Source organism: Narcine bancroftii, chromosome 7 (assembly GCF_036971445.1).
Source record: "Narcine bancroftii isolate sNarBan1 chromosome 7, sNarBan1.hap1, whole genome shotgun sequence".
NCBI lineage: Eukaryota > Metazoa > Chordata > Chondrichthyes > Torpediniformes > Narcinidae > Narcine > Narcine bancroftii.
In genome coordinates, this window is record NC_091475.1 from 21,287,291 (window position 1) to 21,308,320 (window position 21,030).

At 43.3% G+C, this 21,030-nt stretch overlaps 1 protein-coding gene across 7 annotated transcripts in view; it reads left to right on the forward strand.

Moving 5' to 3' along the window:
• Window positions 1-21,030, forward strand: part of usp25 (ubiquitin specific peptidase 25) — a 177,135-nt gene that overhangs the window by 138,927 nt on the left and 17,178 nt on the right. For all 7 annotated transcript variants that reach the window (XM_069889045.1, XM_069889047.1, XM_069889050.1 and 4 more), the window contains 3 exons: window positions 4,313-4,491; window positions 6,532-6,610; window positions 10,771-10,850. In XM_069889045.1, the coding sequence (XP_069745146.1) occupies window positions 4,313-4,491; window positions 6,532-6,610; window positions 10,771-10,850 (338 nt within the window). The remainder of the gene's footprint in view (window positions 1-4,312; window positions 4,492-6,531; window positions 6,611-10,770; window positions 10,851-21,030) is intronic.

Here is a 21,030-nt window from a genome sequence, read left to right on the forward strand (position 1 = left end):
GACAAGTAACCTGCAGCAGAACAGGCCAGTTCTGATACAGAGGGTACCCGAGCGACCTAAATTTGTTGAATTTGGTATTAAATCTGGAAGGCCACAGTGTGCTGAGGTAGAAGATGAGGGAATGTTGGGCAGGAAGACCAAAGACACTTGCATCAGAGTGGGAGAGAGTATGAAAGTGGCAGGCAACCAGAAGCTCAGGATCACCTCTGTGCACTGAAAAAGTACTCCAGAAAACCTTCCCTCAATTTGCACTGTCAGAAGGCCACACAGTCAACACCAGGTGCAGTACACCAGACTGGAAGAAGTCATTGCTGAATCGCTACCTCACTCATGGGATCTGTTTAGATGATGAGATGAGTAAAAGGAAATGGGCAAATATTGGGTGGGAGCAAAAAGTGAGAGGAGGATTGGTCGGTGGAGACTGGAAGAGTGAAGGGGGATTGTTGATCAGGTTCCTATGGCAGATGACTATTTCTAGTGTCGGTTGTCACCAGTTATTCCTGTGTTTGAACATCAAATGAGGAAGGGATTGAGCTTGGCTGTGAGGTTCACCATAGTGTTATGCCTGACTAGCATTCACTTCAGGGCAACAGAGCCTGGCAGAATGTAGCTGATGTCAAGAGTCCAGAATTTTCAGGGTAAGAGGGAACTGGCTCTTTTCAAAAATAGTTAATCCAATTAAAAGCTTGAGATTGATTGATATCTGTGAAATGCATTGGTCCTCATCAACACATCACTTAACCTGCCAGTTCAATGTTTTGGCTTTATCAACTTTGGTATGTGAGGTATGCTGTGGGGCTGAGTTTTGGACTAGTTAATGTGGATTAGTCTCCTTCAATGCCTTCACCAATGGAGTCCTCTGCGGTGCTAAAGATGCTCCCGTTCCACTCCCACAAACCAGACCTCCCACCCCAGTTGTTTGATGCTACTGTGTACTAGAATTGGAGCACGCAGAATGCAAGTGGGTAAATAAGAGCTTACTTATAATCAACCAGAGAGGTAGAATGGACTTGAGGGACTGAATATCTTGCTCCTGTTCCCAACAATACACATGTAAGTGAAGTTTCTGAGCAGCATGCCTAATTCACATTTCAAAAACGGGTTCACCTGTGAGTACCTCCACTTTCCTGAGAATGTGGAAGTATTCGAATCGCTGCAAGTTTAGTGTAGTGGTTAGTGCAATAACCAATACAGTGCCAGCCACCCAGGTTCTCATCTGGTCCTGTCCGTAAGGAGTTTGTACCTTCTCCCCGTTTCTATGCGGGTTTCCTCCGGGTGCTTCGGTTTGCTCCCATCCTCCCAAAATGTACGAGAGTTGTAAGTCAATTGTTTTTTTGCGCAACATGGGCCATATAACAATTACACCACGGAAACAGGCCAATTTGGCCCTTCTAGTCCGCACTGATCTAAGTACCCTCCTCTAATCCCACTTATCAGCACTCTGCCCATATCCCTCCATCCCCCTCCCATCCATATATTTATTCAACTCTTTCTTCAATGACAAAATTGACCCTGCCTCCACCACCTTTCCCGGAAGCCCATTCCACACAGTAACCACTCTCTGAGTAAAGAAGTTCCCCCTCATGTTACTCCTAAACCTTTGCCCGTCAACTCTCAACCCATGACCTCTTGTATCCATCTCTCCTACTCTCAATGGGAAAAGCCTTTTCACATCAACTCTATCTATCCCTCTCATTATCTTAAACACCTCTATCAAATCCCCTCTCAGCCTTCAATGTTCCAAGGAATAAAGGCCTAATTTGCTCAATCTTTCCTTGTATTCCAGATGCTGAAACCCAGGCAACATTTTTTTAAATCTTCTCTGCACTCTCTCTATCTTGTTAATATCCTTCCTATAAATCGGTGACCAGAACTGCACACAGTACTCTAAATTTGGCCTCACCAATGCCTTGTACAGTTTCATCATTACTTCCCAACTCCTTTATTCTATGCCCTGATTTATATAGGCAAGCATACTAAAGGCCTTCTTCACCACCCTATCCACATGCGCTCCTACCTTCAGGAAACAATGCACCGTTATTCCTAGATCTTTCTGCTCCACTGCATTCTTCAATGCCCTCCCATTTATCACATGTCTTGCTTTGATTAATCTTTCCAAAATGAAGCACCTCACACTTATCAGCATTAAACTCCATCTGGCATCTTTCTGCCCACTCCTCTAAGCAGTTGAAATCCTTCTGCAATCTTTGAAAACCCTCTTCATCATCCACAATTCCCCCTATTTTAGTATCATCTGCATATTTACTAATCCAATTTACTGCCCCATTCTCCAGATCATTAATATATATGACAAACAGCAACAGTCCCAATACCGAACCCTGAGGGTACACCGCTTGTCACTGGCCTCCATCCTGACAAACAATTATCTACTACTACTCTCTGGCACCTTCCTTCCAACCACTGTTGAATCCATTTGACTATCTCCAAATTAATACCCAAGAACTTAGCCTTCCTAACTAACCTCCCAAGCGGAACCTTATCGAAGGCCTTACTGAAGTCCATGTAGACAACATCCACTGCTCTACCCTCATCAACATTCCTAGTCACCTCTTCAAAAAATTCAACAAAATTGGTCAACACGACCTTCCACGCACAAATCCGCGTTGAGTGTCCCTGATCAGACCCTGTCCATCCATATACTTATATATACTACCTCTAAGAACACTTTCCATCAATTTACCTACCACAGACGTCAAACTTACAGGCCGATAATTGCTAGGCTTGCTTCTCAAACCCTTTTTAAACAAAGGAACCACATGCGCAACACGCCAATCCTCCGGCACTATACCCATCTCTAATGATATTTGAAAAATCACTGTCAGAGCCTCCATTATTTCCTCACTAACTTTTCTCAAGGTCTTGGGGAAAATCCTGTCAGGATAAAAATAAAATTATGCTTGTGTGCATCTTTTGTGATCATTTTGAGAGGTGGACCTATGAATAAATTCGTACATGAATGACAACAGATTCTCAATGGTAAATTCCTCATTCATTTCCTACTAGCAAATAATTTTAAATATCGATTGAATCCCTGCTCAAACTCTTACTTGGCAAGGTCCCAAATTGATTGAACATTCTGGCACAAGCATCTTTGCCAAATTTGGACCACTTCTCAGCTGGTGTTTTAAATCTTGTGAAGCCATCTCACCTGGAGAGAGAGGAAATCGCTGAGATGTTTTACAGATGACCTCATTGAGAAAGTTGCTTGTGAAACACAAAATACCTGCTGATGCTGAAATATTGAGTGAAGGAAGAGGAGCTGGAGGGACTCAGTTTGTCAGGCAGCATCCGTGGAGAGAAAGGTCACCTCGATAAAAGGTCCTGTCCTGAACTGGTGACCAGTCATGACAAAGGGTCCCAGCCAAAACAGTGATGGTCAATCTCTAGCTGCTGAGTCCCTCTAGTTCCTCTTTGCTCATTCATTGGTTTGTTTGTGGCCTCCTTCAGCAGATCTGCTCCAATGAATGTGACAAGTTAGCTTGCCTTTCTCTGCTTCCTTTTGGCCACCTCCTTTGAGCAAGATGCTGACATTGCCCAGCCTTCTTGTGACCAGGAAAGTTTTCAGTCTGTTGCAGATCTCGCCCATCAACCCTCATTGGGGAAAGAATGGCCTCCATTTAAAAGATGGAAGACAGTCATTGGTTGTGTAACAAAGGCAGCCCTGCTTTAGCCATCAAAAGTAAATGTTGCATTTTGGACAGTATTTCTGCTGCGGAGGAGGAGGTTGGTCACAGATGATGTACCAAAAAGCAGTTGGTCATTGTTTTGTCCAACAAACCTGCATCTCAGGTGATCGTTAGCATTGAGAGCGATCCGAAAATTTAACGACCTGAAATGCTTACCTTCTCTTCGCCTCCACAGATGCTGCCTGACCAGCTGAGTTTCTCCAGCAGTTTACTTTTGGATCCAAGTGCCAGCCTCTGTGTCCTCCTCTCCTGTCTCCGCTGACCATGTTTAACACCCCTTGGCTTAATCACAAGGCAGCCACTTGGTTTAGGAGGCTTAAGAGTGCTCCCGCTTTACCCCTTTCCGATGTAAACCCATTCTCCCTCAGGCAGGGTAACACTACTCCACTGTACCTCTCCGAGTGGCAACGATACAGTAGACTGTTATTTTTCAGTGTAATGGGAGAGATCACATCTAATCTTTCATGCTGTTTATGTACTTTTCCTGAAAGCTTCATGTGTTTCTGTTTAATTTTAATCCTACCGTGAACACTTCACTGTCAGAGGCTCGAAGCAATGGTGATGCCTCTCTAAATGCGTTTCTGGTGGGCTCTCTTCCTCTCCAGGCCTTCACAGTGGAATACTCGCGCTTGGTCAGGCTGGCTCAGGAGGATACCACGCTGGACAATGACAACCGGTTGAAGCACATCGTCATCTACTTGCTTCACAACGAAGCGCCGAAGAAGATCATCGAGAGGACGCTGCTTGAGCAGTTTGCGGATCGGAACCTCACCTTTGATGAACGGTAGATTTCTTTTATTGTCCTTGCCAAACTAAGTGCCTCTGGTCTTCAGGGTGATGTGGAAGTTTTTTTTTTCAAAAATGATTTGGCACTCGATAGGGTCATGGTTGTCCAGATTGTAACCTCCAGGTAACCTTTCACCCACAAATGCCCCTTCACCGCCCACACCCCCATTCCTTGCTTATCAAGGATTTGTGATTCCCTTGATTGCCTTCAAATTGTTCTGCTTCCACCATCTCTTGTGGGAGAGGTTTTCAAAGAAACAACACATCAGAGAGAATTTTTCTCTTTACTCTGATTCAGCCCTGTATCTTTACACCGTTGTTCTGACTCTCAGTTCCTCCATGAGGAAACATCCACTTGGTCAAAACCTACATGGACTTGTGTATTCCAATAAAGTTGTACGACACAGAAGCAAGCTCTTTGGCCAAAATTGTCCCAGCTGACCCATTTTCCCACCTGAGCTAGTCCCATCTCTCTGCGTTCGGCCCACATCCCTCCAAATGCCTGGCCAAATATAATTGAACTTGCTTGTATCTCTTCCACTAGCTGCACATTCTAGATATCCACCACTCTCTTTTTGAAAAAGTTGCCGCTCAGGTTCCCCTGAAATCGCTCCCCCCACCACCCCCCCCCCAATCTTCTAGTTAAGACATCTGTACTTTGGGAAAAGATTCACCATTTTCTTTAACTAAGTCCCTCGTAATTTTAACTGCCTCTCAATCTCAGCATCCTACACTCCTGAGGAAAAGAAAATACCCTAGCCTGTTCAGTCTCTCCTTCTAATTCAATCTCAGAAATGTCTTTGTGAATCTTTTCTGCACGCTTTCCAGCTTAATGATATCTTTCCTATGGCTGGGAGGCTGAGCTCTGCATGCCTCTGACGTTTCTAAAGTTATGTAAATGTTTTATATTTCATAAAGAACAACTCTTCATAAGGCAATGTGCCCATTCAGAGATCAGTCAAGCAAACTCTGAACTGTATCCAATGAATTTATATGCTTCCTTAAACAAGGCAACTAGTACTGTACAGCCCCAAAGATTTGAAGAATATTTCTAGGTTGATGAACTGGTGGTCTAGCCTGGCAATCTGATAGTTGGTGGTGTTGTACATTGAAGGTTGCCTTAAGGCAACAACAAGATGCAAATTAGAGGAAGTTACGTGGAGCGATGGCAGATGCTGCAATAGAGATTGTTTTACGAGCAGATCAGTTAGACATCCTGTACATCGCACAAGTAAAACACGAGACAAAAATGCAGAGATACGGAGAAAGATCAGTTGGTACTGAGCAAAGGAAACCGATTTCAGGACTCAAGTCATGACAATAAATTTCTGATTCTAAAACTAGCTTTGTTCAGGATTCGAACAACAAGAAATAAACTGTCCTTGAATTCGGTGATGCGTGATCTCACACTTCCTGTCGACAGGGGGGTGAAGAGTGTGGGGCCAGGGTGGGATTGATCTCTTAATAGGTTGGTTGCTGTCCAAGGTAGTGAGAAATGTTGATGGAGGAGGGGGATATGTGATGGTCTGCAGTTTCTTATGGTCTTGGGCAGAACAGTTCCTGTCCCACACAGTGATCCACCTCAGTAGGATGCTGTCAGTGTTACACCTGTAAAAGTTGATAAGAGATGCTGGTGATTAGGGGCAAGTGTTTTTTTTTACACAGGGAGCAGTTGATACCTGACACAGGAGTTGATGGAGTCAGATGCAATCATTTAATGTTTAAGAGATGCATTCAATAGGCACTTAAATATGCAAGGCAGGAGATAAGAACCAAATACAGGCAAATAGGATTAGTAAAGATGGGGAAAAAGATTGATAGAATTTGTCTTTTAATTTTTTTAACTGATTTGAAATGAGTCCAGATCCTTGAAGGGATATCACACCCAGCACAATATTTTCCATGTGTACCATGCTTCAGTAATTGGAATGTATTGATCTGCTGTGAGATATCTCTGAGAGGAATATTAAAGTAGTATTATTTGTATTGCCTGCAGATTGCTTTTGAGACTCACCCCTTTCCATGATCTGTGTTTCAGGTGTCGCAGTGTAATGAAAATTGCTCGGGCCAAACTTGAGCTGATCAAACCCAAGGAGGTCAACATGGAGGAGTATGAGGTAAGTGTGTTCGAACGGGTGGGAAAACTGGTGATAATAAAGTTGTAATAAATGGGTCTTTTTTATGTAATAAGTGGAGTATCCAGGCTCACAGTTATTTCAAGTTCAACTTCATTGTCATCTGATTGTATGCATCCAACCTGTCGAAACAGCATCTCTCCAGAGCCTAGCATACATACACATACAAATAACATATATACGTTGCGATCCAAAATAAATTTATGTAAAATTAATTTGCGAGTTTCTTGGATTGTTCAACAGTCTCACCACCTGTGGGAAGAAGCTGTTTCCCAGCCTTGCAGTCCTGGTTTTTATGCTCCCGCATACCTTCCTTGAAGGTAGCATCTCAAAGATACTGTGGGCTGAATGGTAAGTGTCCCCAAAAATTCTCTCAGCCCTTTTTAAGCACCGCTTCCTGTAGATGTCATCAATAGTGGGGAGACCCCAGGATCTTCTCAGCAGTTTTAATCACCTTCCAGACTGACTGACGATCTAATTTTTTGCAGCTACCGTACCACACTATGATCCAGTCAATTAGGACACTCTCTACTCCTGTAGGAGGTTGTTAGGATGGTGCAGTAAGCTTGCCTCCCTCAATATCCTTGGGAAGTGAAGGCACTGCTGCGCCCTCCTGACTAATGACAAGGTGTTGTGGATCTAGGATAGGGTCATCCTTTAAATGGAACTTTATGCGCTCCGCTCTCTCTCCAATGGACCCATTGATATGTAGTGGGGTGTGGTCCTTTGTCTTCCTGAAGCCCACAATCATCAACTGCCTTGTCCAGGTTGAGACTCAGGTTGCTGCTCTTAGTACCACTGTACAAGCCTTTGAACCTTCTCTCAGTAAATCTCATCATTGTTGCTGATGAGGGCCAACTATTGTTGGGTCATCCACAAACTGGATGATACTGTTGGAGCCACATCTGACAGTGCAGTCATGAGTCAGCAATGTGAAAAGTTGTGGGCAGTGTTCAGCGTGATGGGGATTGAGGCCTTGCTGCTACCCTAGACAAGCTGTGTTTTTCAATCAAGTCCAGGATCCAGTTGCAGAGAGAGGTACTGAATTCCAGAGAGGACACTTTATCCACCAGCCTCTGATGTATGATCGTGTTAAACGCTGAGCTAGAGTCAATGTACAATAGCCTGGTGTAGGAGTCAAGTCTGCCAAAAGATAATTAGTGGAGGGACATGTTGCAGATTCCTTGACTGTGCAGCAGGATAAGGATAAATTGAGAGGGGGCAAAAACTTGGCAAATGGAATTTAACTTTGGAAAGTGTGAGGTCGTGCACTTCAGTTAAAGCGTCACGGTCGCGTACTTATCTTCGTCGGGAGCAGTGTCAGTCGCCACTGATGACGTAAGCAATGTGGTGCGTGGGGCCAATAGCGTGCATGCGAAGGTGAGTAAAGCATCAGTACACAGCTGATGAATCTCAGATGTAGTGAGAGCGACAGGATCACCCATGTGGAAGTGCGTCAATGAGAGGGTCAGAGGGGTTTTGCCGGGTGGTGTTTGGGGAGTTGAGGAATGTCATGTGTCTAGTGAATAATAAAAGAAAGTCGACTTCATGGTGTGCTGAAAGAAACGGGTGAGTGTATTCTTTATATGTTTGTAGGCTGTGGTAAATCAGTGCCATTACAAAAGCAGCTATTTTCATCAAGGACCCAACAAACCCACCCACCCCCCCCCCCCCCCCCCCCCCATCCCCCTTTGGGGGCCGCAGCATATTCAGGGGGCCGTGGACTGAAATCATTTTTTTGTTTTTTCCGCAGTTATTAGGAGACAAATACAGGAGAAACTAACTAAATTTGATTGCTTCACAGGGAAGGAGGCCATAGATCAAAAAAAGGGTTGAGGATGGTGGAGCCAAAAGGCAGTTTATTATCTGCAAAATGAGTGAAATGTCAAATGTGTGAATCACAAAAGGTTAGCAGCGGACACATTGGTTTTCATGCCTACCAAGTTGCAGTTCAGGAACAGTGGAGGTTTGCTGCAATTGTACAGCATGTTGGTGAATCCACACCTGGAATACAATATTGGCCCCCTTACCCAAGATAGGATGCTGTAGCACTGGAGGCAGTCCACAGGTTAATTTATGCAGTGAGAAGATTGACTATCCAAGAGAGGCTAACCAGGTTGGGTCTGTATTCCTAGTTGTTTAGCAGAATGAGGGGTGATCTTGTTGAAAGATCCAAGATCCGAAAGATCCTGGAGAAACTCAGCAGGTCAGACGGTGTACTTTTATGTAGCAAAACTAAAGATACATAACCAATGTTTCGGGCTTGAACCCTTCATCAAGGTGTGAGCGAAATGTAGGCAAGTGCCCAAATTAAATAGTTGGGGGAGGCAGGGGGAGGAGCACAGTTCCACAGGCAGGAGATAATAAATGGGTAAGGGAGGGTGGGCTCATCAGCAAACAAGGGGAGGGGGAATAGCTCTGTGATTGGGTTTCCTCTGCGTGTTCCAAGTTCAAGTTTCCTTTTATTGTCACATAATAATGCATTAAAATATATGATACAAGGTCCCATAATTATTCATTTACCGCGAGCAAGTCTAGTAATTTAGAAAAAGTGATTACTAGCTATAAGAAATTGTATTGTGTATATTCATACTGATCCAACTGCCCCACTTTCTCCCCATAGCTCTGTATCAGTCCCAACTAATCCCACTGCTCTCTGCTCTCCCCACAGCTCTGAATCAGTCCCTACACTGATCCCACTGCTCTACTCTCTCTCCCCACAGCTGGTCCCCACACTGATACCACTGCCTGCTCTCTCTCCACAGTCTCATGTTGGTCCCCACACTATTCCCTATTTATAAATAAAAAGTTTACAGGTACACTGCAGTATCCCATATAACTTTGGTGGTTTACACAACACCCAGTTTCACAGAACGTATTGTGGGCATTAAGCAAAGCATAGCTGTACATACATGACATCACATACAACCCTGAGATTATATTTTCCTGCGGGTGAGGCTGAATTACCACTTGTTGGTAGAGTAAAAAAAAACTGTACACATAAACAAATAAAGAACTGTAAACAGAGAACGAATGTAAACAAACTGCAATACAGCGAGAATAAAAAAAGTTAATAAAATGCAAAAGTAAGAGTCCTTAAATGAGTCCCTGATTGAGTTTGTTTTAAGGGAGTCTGATGGTGGAACCTGGTGGTGTGAATCTTGTGGCCCCTCGACCTCTTTTCCGATGGCAGCAGCAGGAACAGAGTGTGTGCTGTGGATGGTGAGGGTCTTTGACAATTGCTGCTACTCTCCGATGGCAGCACTTCCCATAGATGTTCTGATAGTGGGGAGAGTTTTGTCTGTGATGTTCTGGGCTGTGTCCACTACCTTTTGGAGAGTTTGACACTCAGGGGTATTGGTGTCTCCATGCCACACTGACGCAGCCGGTCAGCTCACTCTCCACCACATATCTGTAGAAATTTTCCAGGGTTTCTGGTGCCATACCAAACCTCCGCAAACTCCAGAGGAAGTCAAGGTGTTGACATGCTTTCTTCATGATGCCATTAGTATGTTGGATCCAGGAAAAATCCTCTGAGATAGTGACTCCCAAGAACTTGCTCACTCTCTCACCTCTGATCCCCAGTGATCTTTGGATCATGTACCTCTGCCTTTCCCTTCCTGAAGTCAACAATCACCTCCTTGGTCTTGGTGACATTGAGTGCAAGGTTGTTGTTGGTGCACCATTCAGCCAAATTTTCAATCTCTTCTGTATGCTGACTCGTCCCCTTTCACTGTTGATGTAAGTGCTACTGGTCGATAGTCAATAAGGCAGGTTACTGTTGCTACTGTATCCCCATTAATGGAGGTGAAAGAAAATTAGGAAATGCAGAAATGGCAGTGGGTCATGCAACGCTGAAGGTAAAACAGTGAACTGCAGTCAAATGGATTTTCTTATAATTCAGGGAGAGCAGTAACTGATACAATACAGTCATTACTGTACCAAATAAAACAGCGAGGGAAGACACCATGAGGGAACTAAAACAAACAAACAATCAACAATACTCTACATGTCACATAAAGGCATCAGTAAACAGGGTTCACATTGAGATCATTTTTATTGGTCAATCAGCTTTTTGTTCCCTCCAGCAGTATCTTTCACACAAAGTAACCCTGGGCCTTCGTGTTTTGCTTTTGTTACAGAGGTGGCACCATGAATACAGAAGGTTTCGAGAAACCACCGTTTGTATCATGATCGGCCTGGAGATGTTCCAGAAGAAATGGTAAGATAGGGATAGTCTTGTAGCACTTCCATTTACGGTGGTTTTAATATGCTCTTTTTTTTTAAAATACATTAAATATTCAGACATTTTTGTTTCCTTCCAAAGGCTTGAAATAGCACTACCTGTGTTGTAGTTTATGTTCTGCTTGTTTGTATTGGTGGCAGGTTTTTTGTCTTTCTCCAGACAAACCTGAGCAGACCTTTTGCAATGACCTGAATGAGTGGTTTATTGTCCGTGCACATCCAATGGACAGATGCAATGAAAGTCTTACTTGCTGCAGCCTCCCAGGTACATCAAACACAACATACAAGGAATATATAAAAGCAATCTAAAAGGAAGAGGAAAGAAAAAAAAATTAAATGTTCGCAGTGGTCATGGTACAAACAAAAAGTGCCAAGTCAGCAGTGCAGACAAATCTTTGGTGCTCTTCAACGTGTGTTTGTCGTGCTGAGGATGGTGCAGGGAAGCTCAAGAGCCCAGCAGCTGTTGGAAAAGACTGTACCTTCTGCCGGAAGGAAGCAGAGAGAAGAGAGCATGGCCAGGGTAATGGGGATCCTTATGATGTTGGCTGCCTTCTTGATCCATTTCCTGACTAAATGTCTTCAGACGAATCGAAATCAGTGATAGGCTTAGTTGGGTTTGCCATTTTCTGCCACCTTCCAGTTTCCAAACCAGTCTGGGATGTAAGCGGTCAGTATAGTTTCCACCGTGCACCTGTTTGATGGAGTATTGGTTGCATCAGTGTCTGGTATGGAGGTGCCAATGTACAGGACAGGAACAGACAACATGGAGTTGAAAACTCAGCTAACAATATCATGGGCATTCGCCTTCATTCCATTAAGGACATCTTTAAGAGGCAGGGTCTCAAGAAAGCAGCCTCTCCTCAAGAACCCTTACCACCCAGGCCAAGCCCTCTTCTCACTGCTACCATCAGGAAGGAAGTTTAGGAACCTGAAGACACACACTTAGCATTACAAAAATAGGTTCTTCCCCACCTCATTCAGATTTCTGAATGGACAATGAACCTCTTTTTTGCGCTAATTATTTTTTTTAAACCTTGTATTTATGGAATGATAAATTACAGTCATTTTGCACCTTGTTCTGGACAGTGCTGCTTCCGCCAAACAAAGTGACGTGTTCATAACAATAAACGTGATTCTGAGTATTCATCAACATGCTGTAGAGAACAGGGGCATTAGCATGCCACTTTCATGATTGCCTCAATGTTATCTCCATTCTGGAGTCAAGGATCTGTCAGTACTGCCTGAAGGCAGTGGCAGGAGACAACCTCAGGAGTAATCCCACAGACTACCGGAAAAAAAGCCACAAAGGCAATTCTAAACTGGTAACAGGCCTGTAGAACTAAGGAAAGGAATAGCATATCTACAGCATCTCTTTTTATCTCAAGATATCATGAAGTGCTTTGCAAATGGTGGAGTGGTCACAAAAAGATAAAACAAGAACATGTTGAGTTATTTGCCCACAGTGTGATCATGGCAAAGCTCTTTTTTTTTAAAGAGTCCCATTGAAAGTGTAAACTTGCTGTCACAATTAATTTGATGATCCATCAGTGCCTGCAACTCTTTGGTGTGAGATCTTGCTCCTAATTTCTGACCAAGGGCTTCCTTCCTCATCTACATCAGAACCTGAGCGGTCTCAGAATGTATAGGAAAGGGAGTGAGAACGCATTGACGAAGTTGTATTTACTTTCACATTTAATATGATTTGTAAGATGATTAAAAGATTAATTGAGGTAGAGAGAACCCTTCAGTTGTGGGATGGTGGAGAAGGGGAGATTTTTTTTTAAAAAGTGTTCCTTCTTGAATTGCTTCAATCAGGCTTCCATTATCTCCTACAATCTCTGTCGCAGTCACATGGTGTGTAATCTCATTGCTTGGCTGTATGCATTGTCACAGCATTTTACAGCACGGAAATAGGTCCACGCTGAACAAGTCTTCTCCCTGAGCTAGTCCTGTTTGCCTGAATCTGCCCCAGATCACCATTGTACTACATCTCCACCTGCATGGTTCCTTGTCTCTTTAGTCAAAACTGAAGAATGAACAGCAGTGGTTTCTCTCATCACTCCAGCACCATCATCCTGAGGGATCAATCCTTGACTGCCTCCAATTTCTCATCAACCAAATGTCCTTCACCAGCAGGTTGCACTCGGAATTAACCAAGCCACCTCTCCCTTCACTCCCTCTGCTGCTTTTGAATTGTCAAACTAAGGTCCAACACTGAGTTGATACAAATGTCCTCCACTTCCATTTTAGATTGAACGTTCATTTTCTCTTCCACAAATTCAGTTATGTAGCCACAAATTTTTTTCCCTCATCCTGCCATTGGTAGGATTTGAACAAGATGAGAACAAGGGCGGCATAGTTAGCGTAGCGGTTAGCGCAGTGATACTACAGCACCAGTGACCTGGGTTTGAATCCAGCACTGCTGGAAGGAGTTTGTACATTCTCCCCGTGTCTGTGTGAATTTCCTCCAGGTGCTCCGGTTTCCTCCCACCATTCAAAATATACCGGGATTGTAGGTCAATTGGGTAGCACAAGCTCATGGGCTTGAAGGGTCTGTTACCGTACTGCATATCGAAATTCAATTTAAATTTAAAAGACTGGTGTTGACCTTTTATATCATAACTCATTCTTAGATGAATGTCAGAAGATATAAACGTGACACCAAGAAGGTCTTCCTTTTCCATCTCCATAACACTGCCAAGCTCTGCCTCTGTCCTTGATTCACCTTGTGTAATGCCGAAATCCTCATCGCCCCCCCCCCCAGTCTTTCTATTCCAACACACTTTAGCTTTCCCCTTTCTTCCCTGTTTCCCATATTTAATTTGTACCTGTCACACTGTGTGTGACCATTACAACCCTTTGCAATGGAGCAACACTGAGCTTTAAATAGTTACCAGTTATAATTGTGCACTATCTGTAACCTAAAGTCCTCCTCTTCCAGAATTTAATGGCATCGTTGTTGAAGACATGGCCTTCAGCTTCCAGACTCCCTCCTAAACTTTTCCTCCTTTGCTACTCTCCTCAAAATCTGTATCTGTGACCAGTCTTTCTGTCTCTTGATGGCAAAATATGCATGCTAATATTTCTGTAGTGTATCTTGAAATATTTTCCTTCATTCAGGAGCTTGCTAAATTCGGTTCAAGTCTATTGAAAAAGTTTGTGCACTCTTCAGCAAATCAACCCATGCTCATGGGTGACATGGTTAGAGCAATGCTGTTACAGGACCAACAATTGGGACCAGGGTTCCAATCCCGCGCTGTCTGTAAGGAGCTTATACGTTCTCCCCATGTCTCTGTGGGTTTTCCCCGGAGGCTCCGGTTTCCTCCTAACCTTCAAAATGTACCGGGATTGGGTGTAATTGGGCACCATGGGCTCGTGGGCTGAATTGGCCTGTGACCATGCTGTATGTCTACATTTTTAAAAATTAAATACATCAGTAAAGCAAAAAACAACACAGCACAAAGTGCAGAGTGACAGTGAGATCAGTTAAAATGGAGCAGGGGCAATATTAATGTGATTAAAAACACAATTGTTGGAAGAACTCAGCTGAACTTGTAGGAGGTAAAGATATCTGTGTGTTTACTACACACATATAGTGCTTCACTATATTAATGTTAAGTCAAATTTATTGTCACCTGATTGCACCTGTTCAACCTGACAAACAGCGTTCTCCAATCCACGGTCCAAGCACGTATGCTCCCAACTAGACATAACACGCATACCGACAAACAATACATATGTACGACAAGTATTCATAAATACAAAAAAATATTGTTTTGTAAATATGAGAGTCTCAGATGGTTAGTGTGAGCAGTTCCTTTGGTCATTTCGCATTCTTACTACCCATGGGAAGAAGCTGATCCTCAGCCTGGTGGTTCTGGCTCTGATCCTCCTGCGTCTCTTATGAACGTGCAGTTCATTGAGGAGTCTGATAACAGTGAGAAATCAACTGTCCTTAATTCCAGTGGGCATGATTTCACATTTGTATATCTGCTTCCTGGAAGGAGAAGGGCTGGGGCGGGATGAGTTCAGCAGTATGCTGGCAGCAGGAAGTGTAGTTGGAGCTGGTGAAGGGGAAGGGAAGAATGGTGTGAGCATCTGGATGGACGTTATTTGGGAAAAGAATTATCTGACTAAGTCTAATATTGCATTTGGCTTGGGTTATGAGCCGACAAGCTGAGGAAAACCTGACACTCAGTATTCAATCGTTGAAGAGCCAATCATTGCTGTCTCAGCTTGCACGTTGGCTGGACACCAGGAGCCTAGTTTTCAGTCAACAACAACCAAAAGAAATTAAAAAACCTCGATTGTGGGATGTAAAGCAAGTCTAATATTTCCATGGAATACTTCTCATTTCAAGGAGATAGTATCATAGTACTCATAATTACCGAAACTGAGCTCTTTTTGTCCATTCTGAAAATATTCTTCCATAGCAAAGTTGTTGAGTGCAAGCATTCTGAACCCGTGTCACACGACAATGAACCCAACTTGGCACAGTCAGTCACCAGCTGCATTACCAGTGTAATATGAGCAAGTGGCCATCAGTGAGCATCCAAGCTTTTCACCTTTTTAGTTTCTTTTATGTGATTGCTTAATCTGTTTCAAACTGCAGATGTAACATGTTATGACAAAAAGCATTTAAATGTACGTTAGGTAAAATTAATTGCCTAACCAGAATGAAAATGGAAAAGCTACTGTAGATACTTGTGTAATCGTCAAATTTTTAGGACCAATTTTTCAGGCCAAAAAGTGGTGGCGGGGGTGGGGGGCGGGGGTAGTCGGCTTTTACATGGGTCATAGTTTTGACCTGCATCATTCAAGCTCAGATGGCTGGGACGTTGAAAGTCCACGGTCAGGGTGTTGGGAATTCGGATGAATGGGCGGCCGGGGTGAAGGTCTGCAGTCGAAGCATGGGAGTTCAGATGGGTGGGTGGCCGAGGTGAGAGTCTGGTCAGGGTGTTGTAAGCTTTGACTAGCGGGCAGCCAGGGCAAGGATCCACAATCGGGGAGTTTGGGTAGGCAGGAGGCCTGGGCTAGGATTTCCGGACAGGAGTTTGGATGGATGGACGGTCAGGATGATGAAGCTCTGGTGGGTGGGTAGCCAGGATGAGGATCTGTGGTCAGGAGTTTGGATGGGTGCGTGGTTGGGGCATCGGGAGCTCCGGTGAATGGGTGGCTGGGGCAAAGGTCTGCTGTCGGGACATTGGGAGTTCGAATGGGCAGGTGGCTGGGGTCAAAGATAGAGGAAGGTTCGACTTTTACTTGTGTCATACAGAAAACAAGCACCTGATGTATAGGCCAAAATTCAGTAAACCTCCTCACTCCTGACATTAAAGATCATCTGAAGCAGGTGTAAGGTGGTTGGCTCCTCAGACCTGCTCTGCCATTCAAAGTTCAAATTTATTGTCAGGGTACATATGGGGCATCACGTACAACCCTGAGATTCTTTTTCCTGTGGGCTGGGTTTATCTATTTCTATAGCATTAACTGTAAACAAATTGTGCAATTTCACATGTAAATATATGGTATATGTCCTGAATTGATAAATATACAGTATATAAGTCATTAAGTGAGTAGTTATCCCCCATTGTTCAAGAGTTTGATGGTTGAAGGATAGAAACTGTTCCTGAACCTGGTGGTACAAGACCTGTGGCACCTAGACCTCTTTCATGCTGGCAGCAGCAAGAACAGAGTATGTTCTGGGTTGCATGGAACCCTGATGATTGCTGCTGCCCTCTGACAGCAACATTCCATATAGATGTTCTGGATGGTGGGAAGAGTTTTGCCTGTGATGTACTGGGCTGTGTCCACTACCTATTTCAGGATTTTTCACTCAGAGGTATTGGTGTCCCAATTCCAGGCCATGATGCAGCCGATCAGCACACTTTCCTCCACCTATTTGTAGAGATTTTCATGGTTTCCAATGGCATACTGAACCTCTGTGCAAACTCCGGAAGAAATGCTGTTAACATTCAGATCAGGCGACCACCATTGAAGAAGAATTCCACATTAATTCCATAGAACCAAAGAGCACAGAAGCAATAAGAACAAAGGCTGGAGAAGTTCCACAGGTCAAACAGGGCACTTTTTATAGCAAAGGTAAAGGTACATAACCAACATTTCAGGCTTGAGCCTTTCATCAAGGTATGAGCAAGGTATTTCAGGCTCAGACCTGAAACATCGGTTATGATGTATTTTTTATCTTTGCAATATAAAGTAGACTGTTTGACCTGTTGAGTTTCTCTAGCAGTGTTTTGACTTCCATCATGGTGTCTATAGACTTTCGTGATTTAGCATAGAAACAGGCCCTTTGGCCCTTATTGTCTGGGCAGAACTATTAATCTGCTTTGTCCCATTGACCTGCATCCAGACGGTATCCCTCCATACCCATCACATCCATGTAGCAGTACATTTTTTTTTTAACTGCCAAATTTGAGCCTGCATTCACCACTTCAGCTGACAGCTTGTTTTCCACACTCACCACCTTCTGCATGATGAATTTCACCCGAATGTTCCCCCAAAACATTTCACCTTTTACCCTTAACCCTGTGGGTCACTTGTCCTATGTATGAGATGTCTACTGTTCTGCTCACAAAATGACTTCTATCACTGTGACAATAAACTTGAACCCATCTGCCATTATCCACATTGTCAGGCAGATGTCCATGTTGTAGTTAGACTCAAGCTAGTTAGAGAGAACATCTTCGTTCTGCAGCCAGGATATTGTCTTCATTTGTGACCTAATGTGACAGGACTGCAGAGCATTTAAATTGTAATTTTTTTTTCACCAGAACAAGGTTCAAATGTAGTTCAGACTGCTGGAGAAAGCCCTTTCTGTTTCCAGGAAATATCCAACATTAAGCATGTGTGAGAAGTCTCAGTCCAGTTTTTAATGGCCACAGATTCTCATCGCCAAACTAATCATAATTTTCAAGCACTGTTTTTAAAAAAAAACACTCTCGCTCATAATGCTTCTGTTGTATCCAATATTTTAGGCTTACAGCTTCAAGTCTTTTGTCACTTAATATTTCTTTCCACTCTCCCACCTAACTTCTGTGTTCCCTCACCGCTCAGTATTCTTATATAGGTGTTGGCTCTGATACTTATGTCTCTCTTCCCTGACGGGAGTAGCTGAAAGATGCTGCATGGTTGGGTTCCTCACGCCCTCTTCAGCCAACAATTCCAGTAGATCACGCCAATGGGGTGGGGATGGAGACCCCAGTGATCATCTCTACTGCTCTTATGGTCCTGTGGATTGACCTCTGATCCAATTCTCTGAAGCAATCGTACCACACTGTAATGCAGCCGGCCTGGACGCTCTCAATAGGTTGACAGAATGGTGGCGTGTAGCCTTGCCCACCTCAGTCTTCTCAGGAAATGCAGTCGCACTTTCTTGACAAGTGTCTGTGAGGATTTTCTCCCACCATTCAAAACGTACCGGGAGTCTAGGTTAATTGGGTGTAAGTTGGGCAGTACAGTCTTGTGGGCCAAAATAGCCTGTTAATGTGCTGTATGTCAAAATGTATTTTTTTAATTCATTATTTTAGGCAAGAGTGAAATTTTATTTTTGTTTATTTGTAGAAACTGCTCACATAGCAACTGTATAATTACCTTTCATTAGTGTCTGGGATGATGATGGAATGTTCTCTTTTCTGGAAAACTTCATGCAGGATTCTGGCCTGTGACCTCATCCATAGTTACACTCAACTAGATAACCTGGTCATTAGTTGCGGTTTCACGGTTGAATGGCACAGTTTGAGCTGATTGCAACATACTCCATTCATAGCACCATATTCCCGCAGCTGCATTTTCTAATTCAACCTTCCAAACTGTTATGGGTACACAGGGTGATGTCCTCTATGCATATCCAAGTATTATTTTTCTATTTGTATCTCTCTCTCCTCTCCTCCTCAATTGGACTATCAATACCAACTCCATCTGTTTGCAAACCAATGAAGTCCTTGTGAAACAACAAAGTCTGCAGATGCTGTGATTGTAGTTAAGATGCAAAAGAGATGGAGAAACTCATAGCAGGCAAAGATATATAACCAATGTTTCAAGCCTGAGCTCGTCAATCGAATTCTTGTATGTTTTTATTCCCCATCTCCCTCTATCTATCTCCATTTCTCTTTCTGTCTCCATCCCCCTCTGTCTGTCTGTCTCCATCCCCCTCTGACTGTCTGTCTCCATCTCCCTGTCTGTCTCCATCCCTTTCTATCTCTCTGCCTCCCTCACGTGCTCTCTCTCCCTCTCTATCTCCCTCGCACACGCTCTCTGTCTCCCTCTTATTCCCTCCCGTTCTCTCACTTTCCATCTCTCTCTATCCCTATTTCTCTCTATCCCTATTTCTCTCTATCCCTATTTCTCTCTATCTCTATTTCTCTCTATCTCTATTTCTCACTATCTCTATCACTCTCTCTATCTCTCTCTCTCTTGCACACTCTCTCTGTCTCTCTCTCTCTTCCCCCCCACCTCACGCCCCCCCCCCCATACCACCAAATGTCTTCCATTTACATTGGTTAGATTCCATTCTACTTCCATTGTATTTAATTTGCATTGGTTAGATTCTACTCTACCTCCATTCCATTATCCATGTTGTCCACACACCATTACTGAGTCACACTGCTCAGCTGTCTGTCAGTGGGTGGGCCACTCTCACTTTTGAGCCAGAGGCTAGTGGTTCAGGTCCCAGACCAGCAACCTGCTCATGTTATCAAGGCTGAAACACTAAAGGATTGATATAGTTTTGCTGGTTCACAGATGCTAAACTGGTCCTATCTGCCCCATGGGTTGTAAAAGGTCCCGAGTGAATCCTTCAAAGAAAGAACAAGATGTTCTGGTGATATAGATGAGATTAAGCAGTCTGATCACTACTGCACTGCTCTCTGTGTAAGCCTGATGCTCACATACTTGCTACTTGCTGTTCTGCGTAGGCACCTCAGTTGACATAGTGGTTAGCACAACGTTATTACAGCGCCAGTGACATGGGTTTGAATCTGGCACTGTTTGTCAGGCCATGAAATGGCTCCACCATTTAATCTTGAGCTGGTTCATTTCCCACTCAGTCCCACTGCCTGGCCTTCTCCCCATAACCTTTGATGCCCTGGCTCATCAAGCTCTGCTTTAAATACACCCAATGACCTGGCCTCCACAACCACAAGTGGGAACAAATTCCACAGATTCACTACCCTGTGGTTAAAGAAATGCCTTGGTATCTCTTCTGAGTGGATGCCCTTCAATCATGAAATTTTGCCCTCTTGTCCATGGGAAACAACCCTTCCGCATTATACTCTTTTTACATTCTCCCCGTATCTACGTGGGTTTCCTCCTGGTGCTCCGGTTTCCTCCCACTCTCCAAAAAGTACTGGGTTGTAGGTTAATTTGGATGTAATTATGGAGCATGGGTTTACATTGCTGGAATCAGCTTTGATATTACAGCAGTGTCCACACTTGTGAAATTCTTGCTTGGTACCTGTGTCAAGCTTTGGGACACCTTAAGGTTGTGAAAGAGACTAGAAATGTGAACTATTTCAGACTGAGATTTCAGATTTATTGTCAGAGTACAAAGATGACATCACATGCATCCCCCAGCATGCTGACGATCCTTGAGTTTTAAAAATGCACAAATGGTGGAGGAAGGGTTCAGGTCCGAAACAACAGTTATATTTAGATTAGATTTCATATTTATTGTCAGAGTTCATACATTTTTTAAAACTTTATTTATTCGTTCAAAAAACAAATAATATATGACATATACAGCAATTAAACATGAACATGAACGTTTTTTTATATATATAGAAAAAAAAGAAAGAATATTAAAGAAAAAGTTAAATATACATATTAAAATCTAATCAATATAAATTAAAATGTAAATATTCTGTGTATAACAGCCACTTATTAATAAAAAAACTATAATTATCACACGAAACATATGTAATTTTTTCCATTATTAAACAATATTTCATCTCATTATGCCATCTATTAATATCAATCATATTTGTATCTTTCCACGTACTAGCTATACATTTTTTCGCTACGGATAAAGCTAAATATACAAAAGCAAGCTGAAACTTATCTAATCCCAAGCCTGTCAGAGGTTGCAAACTACCCAATAAAAATACTGTTGGATCTAAAACTATTTTAATCTTATACAGATA